Here is a 14,993-nt window from a genome sequence, read left to right as displayed (position 1 = left end):
GAACCCGAGTCCCTGTGGACAGTTTGATGTTTTGTGAAATGCTGTTGTGTTTTGACCTTCAGGGCCACCGTAGACCTGAGAGCTGTGACACAGATCAGCTGATCAGTTCTTCAGTGTTTTAGAGAGATCACGTTTGATGAATGAGGACGACTGTCTCTACACATCCTGTGATGCTGTCAGCTGTGATCCAGCTTTACTTCCTGTAGACATGAACACAACAACAACAGTCGTCTTCACATCAACTCAACACGAGGTCACAACAAGCTTCTGGCTCGTCTGATTGGCTGATTCTCTCTCTGTCTTTCTGTCCAATCATGAAGCCTGTCACCGTTCTCCTCTCACAGCTTCACTGAGTGAAACAGGAAATTCTGGATCTTTACTTTGATACTGACTGTGTTCAGTACAATACTGCTGAAACCAGCGTGGACTGACTCCAACCCTCCACTGACCTCAGAGTCTCCAGTCTACAGTGTGGACTGTCCTTCAGATCAGACAGCAGCTTCACTCCTGAATCCTGCAGCTTGTTGTTACTCAGGTCCAGCTCTCTCAGGTGTGAGGGGTTGGACTTCAGAGCTGAGGCCAGAGAAGCACAGCTGATCTCTGACAAACTGCACCAACTCAATCTGAATGAAGAATAAATGATGAAGATAAAAATCAATTTATGATCCGATCAGATGTGTTCAGGTTTAAATGTGCAGCTCAACATCACTGTGTCCTAATTAAGGGTGGTCCGATTGTTATCAGACGATATTGGTTCTGAATAGTTTGATGGGTGGTCTCTAAAAGGACCAATCAGAAGAGCCGATCAGATAAACACAGGAGACAGTTTGTCTTTAATACATGCAGCATGGAGAGAAGAGCCACAGTGCTCTCTGCAGTCTTCAGGTTGTCTTGACTTCTATACAGCAGAACAGTGGTTACAGACTTTATGACAGGTGTTACCCATGCCTTCCCCAAGGCAGTGACCCTCTGATGTTTGACTGGACAATAAGTGTCATCCTAGCTGCCTTCCTGTTATCATCCTCATATGAACTCCTGACCTGTTCTATCCCTGACAACTCCCCACAGCTCAGGTGAAGGGGAATCTCCCCTCCTCTCACATCCTCACATCTTCTCTACCATATATTGATATTTGAGTCCAAAACTGTTTAATTCCCACCAGTTAGAATAGTGTGTAACTAAAGTGGGCCTGTAAAGATGGACTAGTGAGTAGATGAATCTCCGTGTTCGCTGTGAGGACGTTTAATGTCCCCGACAACCTCTGTAGTCTCATTTAGACACTTGTTAGCAACCGCTAACAGTTTTTAACACATGAAGAGCTTTATAATTAAACTGTGGACATTTAATGATGGATTTTATGTTGGAGAACAAAACATGTAAATATGTTCAGCCTGTGGTAACCACACACCTTATTTCACACATTTAACTGAAAACACATTCAACTAACTCACAGACTGTAACAGGATGTGCTAACATGCTAACAGGTTTCTGGTTTTAGGACTACAGACCACACCTCTCTATAGGGAGGGGGAGCCCTGCCCCTTCAGGTGGACTTCATGGACCTTATTTCAGTCAGAAAGTGTCTGTTTGTTGTAAATAAAGTAAAATCTCATAGTTTTGTGTTAAAGCGCACAGTGAACTACTTGGTCTCACTCAACATACGTCACCAACAGCAACATGGCCGCCGCCTCAACACAGAAGAAGGTGTGGTCATACTGACAGCTGCAGTTATGTGAAAGGAGAGTTGGTCAGTTCTGTGAGCTGCTGATATTTAGGACGACTCTACAAGGTTTCAGTCAGCATTAAACCAGATGTCACTTGACGCCTGTTGGCTGTGTCGTCTTTATAATTACAGATTTTCACTCTTATATTTTATTAGTTTGATGACAAACTGAGACTTTCTCGAGAAAATGTTTCTTTTAAACTGACAAACATCATATGTGAGATTCATGACACAATTCAAACGAGAGCAGAAAATTATTTGTCTAATTTTTTCTGAAATCAGGTCCCAGGTGGTCGACCAGAGGGGGCGTGGCTTCACCTCTCTATTGTGGATCATCATCATGGTGACATCATCCTGTCAACACAACATTCACCCACCTGTTCACATCAACACAGATTAATAACATGCTGCTGATCTCAGCCAGGTCTGGAGTTACAGTGTGTGTGTGTGTGTGTGTGTGTGTGTGTGTGTGTGTGTGTGTGTGTGTGTGTGTGTGTGTTGTGATTTGAGTTCAGAAAAACCCAGAAAACAAGTGAACTGAAGGAAATTTAAAACTTCTGTTCTAGATTTAAATTTAATATAAACAGAGAAAAAACACATGAACTGACCTCAGAGTCTCCAGTCGACAGTTTGGACTCTTCAGTCCAGCACACAGACGCTTCACTGCTGAATCATTCAGTTTGTTGATACTCAGGTCCAGCTCTCTCAGATGGGAGGGGTTGGACTTCAGAGCTGAGGCCAGAGAAACACAGCTGATCTCTGACAAACTGCAGCTCATCAATCTGAATAAAGAATCAATGAAGTGAGTTTAGAAGACAATGTTCCTGCTTGTAATCATTCAGAGTTTAATCATCTGTTCAGAGCTGAACATGTTTAGAAAATGAAGCTCCAAACACCTGAACCCAATTGTCAGATACACAAAGTGAACCAGAGCTCTCATTAATATTAATGACAATGTGCTGCTGCTTCAATATAAAGACGTAGTGACTCCACCTCTTAAACTCTGCAGCTCCACCAGAGGCTCCATCCATACAAACTCATGTTGTGCAGCCAAACAGAAACCAACAGGAATTGACTGAAGATCTGATTCTACTGTTTCAGATCAAAATCATCCTGAGTTTAAATATTTCCGTCAGTGTAAACGTCACATATCATCATAAAGCTGTGTAATATGTTCAATGTTATAAAGTTTGTCTTCAGAGTTTCAGACAGTCAACACGTGCAGTGTGTTCAATCAGAGAGGACATTAAATTACATTCATGTGTCTTTTGTCCAGCGTGACTTTAACATCATCAAAGATTCAACACTTTCTATTCAGAGATTTAAATGTGAGTGGGGCCACACCTTTCTGATGTCAGACTAGGACGCTCTGTGTCCAACAGTGTCTGTCACTTTAAAACCAACAGCACAACATTAACACACACCTCACTGTGTGATTGGTCACCTGAGTGCAGGTGAGAAAGGAGGCGGGGTTTGAACTTCTCTTTCAGCTCTTTGCTCATTTGTCACACAACTACTTCTGTCACTGTTCATATGAACAACTGAGTGAAACACTGAATGTCTTCAGGAGAGACTGTCTGAACATGTGACACCTTTTCTCCACATTTAAACCATCGCTGTGTCTCCAGCAGCTCTTCACTCCACCTTCGGCTGTTTGGACCAGCTGTGAAGACTTTGAGCTTCAGATGTGTTCAGACAACACGTCGTACCACTGAGCTTCTTTCTACAAATATCTGAGCCAGCAGCTCTTAAAGAAAACCAGTTCAGTGGATTTGCAAACAGAAGTGAGTCCAACATCCTGCTTCTGTCCGCTGATGCACAGTGAGCATGAGAGCCAGGTGACCTCTGAAGCTGCCTCTGGTGCACAACTGACCACAGTTACTGAAAAGAATTTTTTCAGAGCTCCAGCACCGATCCATCTCATTCCTACTCGCTGAGGAAATTACGTGAAGGAAGCTGCAGAGGAGTTATGGGATTGTTCCCAGGGAATTGTGGGAATTGTTGTTGGATTTACGGACTCTAAGCAGCCTGGGGCATCATTTTAATCACACGACAGACTTCAACGACCAAACAGAAACGTTCTACACCATCGATCCACCTTCAGCACAAACAAGCAGCTCTGACTCACATACATAGAAAGCTGTAATCAAAGCACAGATCTTCATCACCACCGTCATCTCCATCAACACACAGCTGACTGACTGTGAGCTTCATCCTCCATCATCTTCATCACTGATCAGACGTGCACTGAGCTGTGTGTGTGTGTGTGTGTTGTGATATGAGTTCAGACAAACTTCTGTTCTAGATTTAAATTTAATATAAACAGAGAAAAAACACATGAACTGACTTCAGAGTCTCCAGTCGACAGTTTGGACTCTCCAGTGCAGCACACAGACGCTTCACTGCTGAATCATTCAGTTTGTTTCCACTCAGGTGCAGCTCTCTCAGATGTGAGGGGTTGAACTTCAGAGCTGAGATGACGACTTCACGTTGAGTCTCTGAGAGTTCACAGTTAAACAGTCTGTGAATAAAGATAATAAAACATTTAAATGTGATAAAATCTGACTCTTTACTATGAAAACAGACTATAAATTTTGCGTCACAAAGCACATGAACATGAGCAGCTGTAGCTCAGATGGTCAGTTGTTCGGCCTGAGCTGGTCAGTCACTGATCACAAGGTTTGTATTTTGAAACTTGAGCTCCTCCTCAGCTAGGCTGAATCAGTGCCCCATTTTAAATCCCCTCAAAACACACCTGTATAAAACGGCTTTTAACAGCTGATTCTGATAATTTCATCTTTGTGTGATTTTGGTTTGACATATTTGTGTTTGTCCATTTTCTTCATTCTGCTGTCTTTATATTTATATCTGTAACTGTCCCTGTAATACTTTTCTTGTGACTCTTTCATTGTTGTGCCGTTTTATTTGTGTCCAACAAACTGATGTTCCTGTTTTTAAAGTGCGATATAAATAACAGAAATACATGTTGAAGTGTCCTTGAGGGAAATAATGAACCAGAAATGACAAAAGGACAAAAGTGTTGAAATAAGTGAGACGTGAACGTGTCAGATGTTAGTTTACAGGCTGCTGTGATTTATATTGGTTCAGCTTCATGTTCACATGATGATCAGTGAACTGTGAAGTCACTGTAGGTTGTAACTGCACTCGTATGTATTTACTCAGTTATGTGTTTGTGTGTATTGTCTCAGTCTTTGATGCATTTTATTCTGTCGCTGCTTTTCATCTCCCATTTCATTCATTTAATGCCTCCCACTGCACAAACAGAAGAATTACAACTAAACATTGTGTTATTATCATTTTATGAGCTGAATGTTTTGGAAACAAGATGACTTCATGTAATTTCTACTCTGAGCTTGGTGATGATCATTGATTCAATCAGCAGGTTTAATACTTGTTTTGGTAAACGTGTATAGTGTCGAGCTTTTATATTATTCATGTGTGTAAAGGTTTGATCTTTAATACTGAAGGCTTCAACTTCACCTCACTTTATAATGTTTAACACATCTGGACTTACACAGCCTTTCTACAGTTCCTCACAGCTGGAATCAGTCTCTGTCGTCCCTGTTCTGATGTGTTGTAATTCTGCAGGTCCAACTCATCCAGAACCTCCTCTGACATCTGCAGCATGTAGGCCAGAGCTGAGCAGTGGATCTCAGAGAGTTCCTTCTCTGATCTGTTCTCTGACTTCAGGAACTCTTGGATCTCCTGATGGACTGAGTGGTCGTTCATCTCCGTCAGACAGTGGAAGATGTTGATGCTTCTGTCAGGAGAGACTTTTGTTTTCTTCTTCTTCAGGTTGTTGATGGCTCTCTGGATTATTTCTGGCCTGTTGTCTGTCTGACCCAGCAGGCCTCCTAAGAGTCTCTGGTTGGACTTCAGAGAGAGTCCATGAAGGAAGCGAACAAACAGGTCCAGGTGGCCATTTTTACTCCTCAGGGATTTCTCCATGGTGCTCCTCAGGAAGTCATCCAGGGATGAGTCATCGTCGTCCTCATCCTCATCATCCTTCTCACTGTCCTCCTCTTCGTACTCATACTCATCATCCTCCTCACTGTCCTCCTCTTCGTCCTCATACTCATCGTAGTCATACTCATCATCCTCATACTCATCGTCCTCCTCTTTGTCCTCCTCTTTGTCCTCCTCTTTGTCCTCATACTCAACATCATCATCATCCTGCTCATATCCTCCCAGGAAGTCCTCCTCATATCCTCCCAGGAAGTCCTCCACCACCTCTGTGTTCCTGTTCGTGTAACAGTGGAACAAGTAGACTGCAGCCAGAAACTCCTGAACGCTCAGATGAACAAAGCAGTAGACTGTTTTCTGGAAGATCACACTCTCTCTTCTGAAGATCTCTGTACAAACTCCTGAGTACACCGAGGCCTCTGTGACATTAAGACCACACCGCTCCAGGTCTTCTTGGTAGAACATGATGTTTCCTGTCTTCAGATGTTCAAACGCCAGCCTCCCCAGCTTCAGAAGAACTTCCCTGTCAGCCTCCGTCAGCTCCTGTGGACTCGTCTCACGTCCCTCATCGTATTTCTGCTTCTTCCTCTTTGTCTGAACCAGCAGGAAGTGTGAGTACATGTCAGTCAGGGTCTTGGGCAGCTCTCCTCTCTGGTCTGTAGTCAACATGTGCTCCAGAACTGCAGCAGTGATCCAGCAGAAGACTGGGATCAGACACATGATGTGGAGGCTCCTGGAGGTCTTGATGTGTGAGATGATTCTGCTGGACAGATCTTCATCACTGAACCTCCTCCTGAAGTACTCCTCCTTCTGGGCGTCAGTGAAGCCTCGTACTTCTGTTACCCTGTCAACACGCGAAGGAGGGATCCGATTGGCCGCTGCAGGTCGGGAAGTTATCCAGACGAGAGCCGAGGGAAGCAGCTTCCCCTCGATGAGGTTTGTCAGCAGCACGCTGACTGATGACTTCTGTGTGACATCAGACACGACCTCTTTGTTCTTGAAATCCAGTGAAAGTCTGCTTTCATCCAGGCCGTCAAAGATGAACAGAAGTTTACAGACAGCGAGCTTCTCTGCTGTCACCTTCTGTAATGTTGGATGGAAAACATGGAGCAGCCTGAGAAGACTGTACTGCTCATCTCTGATCAGGTTCAGCTCCCTGAACGAGAGCAGAACCAGCAGACTGACATCTTGGTTTTCGGAGCCCTCTGCCCAGTCCAGAGTGAACTTCTGCACCGAGAAGGTTTTTCCAACTCCAGCGACGCCGTTCGTCAGAACCACTCTGATGCGTCTCTGTTGGTCAGGTGAGGCTTTAAAGATGTCGCTGCACTTGATTGGAGTTTCACTGAAGGTCTTCTTCTTGGAAACTGTCTCAAGCTGCCTCACCTCATGTTGGGTATTAACCTCTTCACTCTGTCCCTCTGTGATGTAGAGCTCAGTGTAGATCCTGTTGAGGAGGGTTCCACTTCCTGTTCCATCACTTCCTGTTCCATCACTTCCTTCAGTCACATGTTCACATCTCCTCCTCAGACTGATCTTATGTTCATCTAAAACCTCCTGAAGACCAACATTCACTGAAAAGAGAGACAAATGTTGGAGAAACACAATCTGTGGATTATTTTCATGATCAATAACAATCCATCAGTATCACAATATATAAAGTTTGAGTCTCTTCAAGTCTTTTCATTGACTTTGTGTGTAATCTAGACAATCTAGTAATTCGTCCTGGTGTTGGTCTGAATGCCTCCTGAGTCTCTAAATAAATATAATGACATGTAGAAGGTGAGATGTTTAAAGCAACATGATGTAACTTTGTGAGGTTAAAGTAGCAGCTTCAGAGTCGTGTTGATGGTCCAGTGTGTTGTAACAGGTGAACGGTGTCGCTGTCACTTGTAGGATCGCAGCCTTACATACGCGTTGACTTCAACACGTAACACTGTGATGATGTCATGAGTTGTGTTTGTAGTCAGCACCTATATTACGTCTGACAAACTGTTACACACCTGGGATTTGTTTTTACTACAGTGGTGTTGCAGTCACAAACTGTGGGGGGCGCCAAATCACACAACATGACATGATAATGTGGCTTTAACATGTTCAGATGTTCAGTCTGACTTGGTACAGTTTGTCTCTGACTGTCTGTCCACAGTCCAGCTGTTGTTCTGGGTCTTACCTCCACACTGGGGACAGGAGGAGTCTCCTGGTGAACAAGACTGGTCCCAGTCTGAGGTGATGCACCGTCTGCAGAACCAGTGTCCACAGCTGGTAGAGACCGGATCCTTCAGGACGTCCTGGCAACAAACACAGCAGGTGGGCTGCTTCTTCACAGAGACATGACTCCTCTTCCTCTCTCTGTGAACACAATTCTTTATAACTACAATGATTTGATGATTGTTGTTAAAAACATCAAGATTTGGTCGACACTGCTGAGAAGCTCAGATGGTCACAGAGAAAAGTCAAAGTGTCGATACTTTTCAGCTTGAATTCAGCATTCATGAAAATGATGTGTGAAGATTATCTCTCAGAACAAAACGTGTCAGTTTCATAAACTTGTGTTTGTCACAGACATTATTTTCTGCAATAATCCAAAATCCAACTCAAACATCTCTCAGGCTTTTTGTGGAGGGAGCCAGAGCGATGCTAATGTAGCGCCTCTCTAGCGTGTTTGGCTATAGTGAGAGCTGGCTAACCTGTGTTCTTTAAATTATCATGAATAGCTTGGGGTTTCCAAATAAACTTAACAATTTTAACCTAATGTGTGTGCAATCATTTACTTTTAAATGCAATACTTTTACCCTTTTAAATTAGTCAATAACTACAACTGTTTTATAAAAAAAAGTAAACCCAAAGTAAGGTTAAATGTTTCATTCAATGGTCTTCAACTAAAATGCTTTACAACTCACAATGTCAAATGCATTCACAGACACATTCAAAACACATGGGCCCAAATAAAATAAAATAGCCGGCAACAAAATAGCCTAAATGAAAATACCCAGTTCAAAGTTAAAAAAACAAAAGAAGAAGTATAGTCTTTTAACAAATTAATTTAGGTCAATAAGTATTGGAGAGTGCTGTTGGACAGAAACCTTTTATCTCCATATTTCAACTTTTTTTCCAACATATTTAATTTTTTTTTCATGAATTAATGCCCTACTTCATCATAAAAGAGTGTCACACATAAGTTGTGAAAATAGCAGATCTACAAGTTCAACACATTGCAACACATTGTGAGCTTGCAGGTCAGCTATTTTCACCAATAATTACAATAATAAAGGAATGGTTTTAGACATACAAGGTTTACTGTATATCCTCTCGTTGTTTCCAACCACCAAGCCCCTTTACAACAATAGTAAAGTGCTCTTCTCCACTGTTGACCGACTTATTAATCCACCATCTACAACCCCATCAGAAATGCTGTCCACTGAAAAATGTGAAGAATTCGCTACATTTTTCAACAATAAAATTATAGCTATCAGACAGAACATTAGTGCATCAACATCCAGAAATGAACCTACCCTCCAGTTCTCCAGGAATATGACTGCTACCATGTCCCACTTTGTCCTGTTAGACCAAAAAAAACTAGACGATATCGTTGGGCAGCTCAGGTCCTCCACCTGCTGCTTGGACCCTCTCCCTACCAAATTCTTTAAAACTGTTTTTAGCTGCTTAGCACATGAAGTATTAAAGATTATTAACTGCTCTCTTCAATCAGGTATATTTCCTGCAGCACTTAAAACAGCTGTTATTACACCACTTCTGAAAAAGAGCAATCTTGATGTAACAGTTATTGCTAACTATAGGCCCATCTCCAACTTACCATTCCTCAGCAAAATACTTGAAAAAGCAGTTTACTTCCAGCTTAACAACTATCTAACATCAAACAGCCTACTAGACTTTTATCAATCTGGTTTTCGACCTCACCATAGCACAGAAACAGCACTTATCAAAGTTGTGAATGATCTGCATATAAACACAGATTCTAATAAACTATCTGTCCTTGTGCTCCTGGATCTCAGTGCTGCCTTTGACACTGTTGACCATGATATCTTATTAGAGAAACTAGAACAATGGGTTGGCCTATCTGGCCCAGTTCTAAACTGGTTCAGAACTTACTTACAGGACAGGCAGTCCTTCGTGTCCATTGGAGACTTTGTCTCAGACAAAGTAGGTGTTATGTGTGGAGTACCCCAAGGCTCGATTCTTGGACCATTATTATTTAATCTTTATATGCTCCCACTCGCACATGTTATAAAGAAACACAACATAAATTACCATAATTATGCAGATGATTCACAACTGTACTTATCCATATCTCCGGATGACCTACATCCCATTCACTCCCTAACTCAGTGTATTGAGGACATCAACCTGTGGATGTCACAGAACTTTTTACAACTGAACAAAGATAAAACAGAACTACTCATCTTTGGTGCAAAGGCTCAGAGACAGAGAATTGCAGCTCATCTCAGTTCTCTGTCCCTGGAGAGCAAAAGTGAAGCCAGAAATCTGGGTGTAATCATAGACAGTGATCTAAACTTTAAGAGCCATATCAATCACATCACAAAATCCGCTTTTTATCATTTAAAAAATATTTCAAAATTAAGAGGCTTCCTGTCAAAAGCAGACTCTGAAAAATTAATTCATGCATTCATAACAAGTAGACTAGACTACTGTAATGGTCTATTTACTGGCCTCCCAAAATCAGCTGTACAGCGATTACAGTTAATTCAAAATGCGGCTGCACGCGTTCTCACTCGAACAAAAAAGTTCGAACACATTACACCTGTTCTTATATCCCTACATTGGCTCCCCGTCAAAACTAGAATTGATTTTAAGATTCTACTACTTGTATATAAAGCTCTAAATGGCCTCGCACCTCAGTATATAAAAGACATGCTCATCAGATATGAACCAGCAAGCATTGATTTGTTGACGCTACCGCCATGGTCCAAAGTCTGTGACGAGTGACCGCAGGTGTGTTGAGCAGAATGCGCGCTGCATGCCAGGTGGTGGGCGTGACCAAACAAGGATAGGATGCAGCAGCATTACAGATACTTTTTAGGTTTTGATTGACAGATTACATGCACATTAAGCAGAAATGTCATGCATTTTCAACGTCTGACAAACCACCCACTAACATTTACGTCCGTTCTCGTCTCGTCAACGAAAACTCACACACGTCTTGTCATGTTTTAGTCATCAAAGAGCCACGTTTATCTCGTCACCGTCTCGTTATCGTCATGAATAAAAGGGGCGTCAACGAAATAATTTCGTCATCGTCATCGTTGACGAAAACAACACTGCTTCGGAGAGACCTTCGAAGGCCGCGTCACCCGTTGTTAAATAGGGGTGGGCGGATCGATCCAAATATCAGTAGTATCGATACCAAGGTGAGTATTGGTATTGGATCGATACTAGCGTGATAAGATCGATATTTTTGTTGTAGTTTCTCTTCTACAGTTCAGCAAATCACTCGTATTTCTTCAGAGTTTGTGTGAGCGCAGCATCTCTCTCAGTCCTTATGCGCAGCGCTCCTCCACCTCTCTCACTCCGCTCACTCAGGTTCACTGTGCCCGTCCCCTCACCTCCCGTCCCCTCCCCCTCCCCTCCTGCGCTTGCCTGCCAGAGCAGAGACAGACTGGCGAGATGGCAGAGAGGAAGAGGAGTGCGGTTTGGAGTTATTTCACAGTTTCAGACAGAGAAACTGCTACTTGTGACGTATGCAGGAAAGCAATACTTGTATAAGCATTTAAAAGCAGTACACCCAAAAGTTAACGCTGAGCTGCAAAGCAAACGGAGGGAGGAGGAGGAGGAGGAGGAGGGAGCTCCCCAAACCCGAACCAGACCCCTGGCACAGAGACAGACGTCACTGACAGAGGCCTTTCCACTTGATGTCGCCATTTTTCTTGCTTTCCCTCTTCTTTTTCGGGACTGAGCAGCGGCACGCAAAGGATCTTGGGATATGGGAGGCCGCAAAGGATAGTAGCGGTGCATACTACCGAAAAGAGGGAGAAGAAGGCCGCATTTGAAGGAGCCTTCGAATTTGGACAGCCTTAATGGATGTAGCCTCCCGCGCTAAGGATCCAAGGCGGCAGACGCAGAAGGAGAGCTGAAGAGAAGAGTCACCGGGCTGAAGAGAAACTCACACAGCTGACGATCTCGGCAAAGTCCACCACTCGGCAGCGCTATCCGGCTCCGTCTGGGTCTTTGGGTTTGCTGTCGGTCTCACAGCTCCACAGGCTTTACTCGTTAGGTCCGCTTGTAGCTAGCTTGTTAGCAAAGTCCATGCAAAAGCACTGCTAGCCGCTAGGTCAGAAGCTAACTTAAACTCCCCTCTGTCTTCTTGTGCTGAGTAGTCCACTCAAACGCACAGAACCCATCACCAATAGCGTTTTTATAAGAGTCCTGGTCGAACACTTTCACTCAAACTGGCGTAGATATTAATTAAAAAGTTCGTGTTTGTACTTTACAGCAGACAACCCGCATATCTCGTCTTCCTCCGCTCGTCACTCTCCCACATCTCCACACACTTCGCCTTCACCTCAGTACATCCCACCCCCTCGTCCTTTGACTTCGAAGGTGATTGGTCCAGGAATAAGAAAGGTCCCGAAATAACATAAAGTCACGAAAGGTCCAAGAATAACAAGTTCACAATACATTTGTGCAACTCTCTTTTCTATTCTTACAGGCACATCCCAATCATTTTAACATATATTATTAAACAACCAATAATTAACTTTAATTTTAAATGCTGTATTCAGTTAACCTTGGACATTACTTACTATTAATTGTTCTCATTGAGCAATATTATAACTTCACTGCTGGTCATTGACTCTTAACATTTTAACCTTAAATGCTATTTATTAACCTATGAACTTATTTATTCAAATATATTATTATTATCTTGAATACATTTCAACAGGGTTACACTAACTTCAGGGTCAGCCTACAAAAACACGTCATGGTTACACCAATCTATTTCATCCTGGTGAGATTTGTTAGTCCTCCAGGATTTGACTGAGTTCAGACATGTTAGTGTTCAGGAGACTTTCAAAGAGTTTCTGTTAGTGTTTCTTCAGTCCTGGAGCCTGATGTTACTCTACAGCAAAACATTACCAGCAGACACTCAATGAGTCCATCTCAGTCCTCTTACTTTGTGTCTGATGGTCCAGGTTCAGTACTGAAGGCTGGAGGTTCATCTTTGGACCAGTCACTCTTCATAGAGGGACAGATGGATCCTGGAGACTCTGCTCTCTGTCTGCTGGACTGAACTCTGCAAACACCAACAATGTTTTTATTCACATCACATGAATCCTTCATCAATAAAGTGATTTAAGAAGCTACATACACAAACGGCTGCTGCTGTCGATAAAAAGGAGGTTTAACAGTTTCTGTTTGTCCTCTTAGATCAGATTACAGATTTATAGCAGACACACAGAGGAACATGAGGCGTAAAGAGTCTTCAGTATGGACAGAAAAGACATTTTAGTGGAAATTTGAAGACATGTGATCATCACTGAAAAATGAGTCATATAAATGAGTTAGTATCAGTTGTCTTACTTTGTGTCTGATGGTCCAGGTTCAGTACTGAAGGCTGGAGGTTCATCTTTGGACCAGTCACTCTTCATAGACAGACAGATGGATCCTGGAGACTCTGCTCTCTGACTGCTGGACTGAACTCTGCAAACACCAACATGTTTTTATTCACATCACATGAATCCTTCATCAACAAAGTGATTTAAGAAGCTACATACACAAACGGCTGCTGTTGTCGATAAAAAGGAGGTTTAACAGTTTCTGTTTGTCCTCTTAGATCAGATTACAGATTTATAGCAGACACACAGGAACATGAGGCGTAAAAAGTCTTCATTGGACAGAAAAGACATTTTAGTGGAAATTTGAAGACATGAACACAAAATCAACTAAACAAACGTGATCATCACTGAAAAATGAGTCATATAAATGAGTTAGTATCAGTTGTCTTACTTTGTGTCTGATGGTCCAGGTTCAGTACTGAAGGCTGGAGGTTCATCTTTGGACCAGTCACTCTTCATAGAGGGACAGATGGATCCTGGAGACTCTGCTCGGTCCTCCTCTTCCTCCACACAAACACTCATCTTCAGGTCTGAGAGGTGAAACATGAACTGTGAGCTGAGAACACAAGAATCATGAGAACAGAGAGGACGGGATCTTCATCAAACAAACTATATAACAACTATGGGACTCTAATCCATGTTAACTGTATGAGTGACGTCTCTCTGTGATGTGTTTCTGATCTTCATATTTAGATTATACTTCTCAATGCTTAATGAAAGTGCTGCAGGAGAAGTGTTTTGTCTTCACGTACCACCTATAAAGTTGGATGTCTGAGACTGGAAAGGTCTAACTTCTTCCATGGGTAATATTAAATAAGTTAAACAGGTGATGGACAGAATCAAACAACTGCAGGCAAAAATAGTTTTCTCACAGGAAACCCACATGATGGCAGGAGACACAGTGAGGACACAGAGGAGATGGCAGGGTCAGCTGGGCTCTAGTTGATGTACTTCAGATGCAGGAGGGTGAATGATCCTGATTCGTGAATCAATTCATATACAGGTTGACCTCCCCACCCCTTAAGAGTGATTTTTGACCACTAAGTCAATGTTTTGTAAACTACCGGAGTCAGGAATTGAGTCTCTGAACGAGCCATTTGGATTTCACCCGGATTGTTACGTAACAGTCCGGGTGATTTGAATAATCCGGCCCTCGCGCTGGGTATCTCCTCCCACACTACGCCAGCTACCTGACCGAGGATCCGTCATTTTCTCATTCTCGCTTCGCTTGTACGCGACAGCCTGACCGCTACCATGTACAACCCGAAAGTCAGGCACTGCTGCTCTGTCGTCGGATGCACGGATCCTCATGTTTCGCTACATCGCCTCCCTACCAAAGAGGTTATCAGAGCTAAGTGGCTACATTTCATTTATCAGGGAATAGTCCCAGCTTCAGTGAGCAAAAGCGTTATGGTCTGTGCCAGTCACTTCACGCCGGACTGTTTCAGCAACCAGAGTCAGTATAACGCTGGCAACAACACTGATGATGGAACTGTAAGTATTTATTTAACAGTAGAGTTTGTGTTACTTTGGCCGTTTAGCACATGAGCTAACGCTAACCGTCAATGTAAATATGAGGCTGAACTAACGTTACATGTGAAGTTATCAACGTTGAACACGCAGAGGAGACGGTATGAAATTGTCTCAGTTGTTAGTGGACGGTGAGCTGCTGTTCCGCCGTGAACACGCAGAGG

The 14,993-nt window shown here is 42.9% G+C and overlaps 1 protein-coding gene across 1 annotated transcript; it reads right to left on the bottom strand.

Moving 5' to 3' along the window:
• Positions 1–397: 397 nt before the first annotated feature.
• On the bottom strand, positions 398–13,873 carry LOC311252834 (protein NLRC3-like; the record flags this gene model as incomplete). Its single annotated transcript, XM_084346392.1, has 9 exons — positions 13,691–13,873; positions 13,265–13,384; positions 12,858–12,977; positions 7,878–8,056; positions 5,972–7,278; positions 5,259–5,761; positions 4,071–4,244; positions 2,332–2,505; positions 398–623 (listed from the first exon to the last, which is right to left on the bottom strand). The coding sequence occupies exons 1-9, from the start codon at positions 13,843–13,845 to the stop codon at positions 398–400; spliced, it is 2,958 nt and encodes a 985-aa protein (XP_084202518.1). The 5' UTR covers positions 13,846–13,873.
• Between the last annotated feature and the right edge of the window lie 1,120 nt (positions 13,874–14,993).

Source organism: Pagrus pagrus (genome assembly GCF_965226575.1).
Source record: "Pagrus pagrus genome assembly, chromosome: 23".
NCBI lineage: Eukaryota > Metazoa > Chordata > Actinopteri > Spariformes > Sparidae > Pagrus > Pagrus pagrus.
Note: the sequence above shows the minus strand (reverse complement) of the source record. Positions and strands in the feature narration are given on the sequence as shown.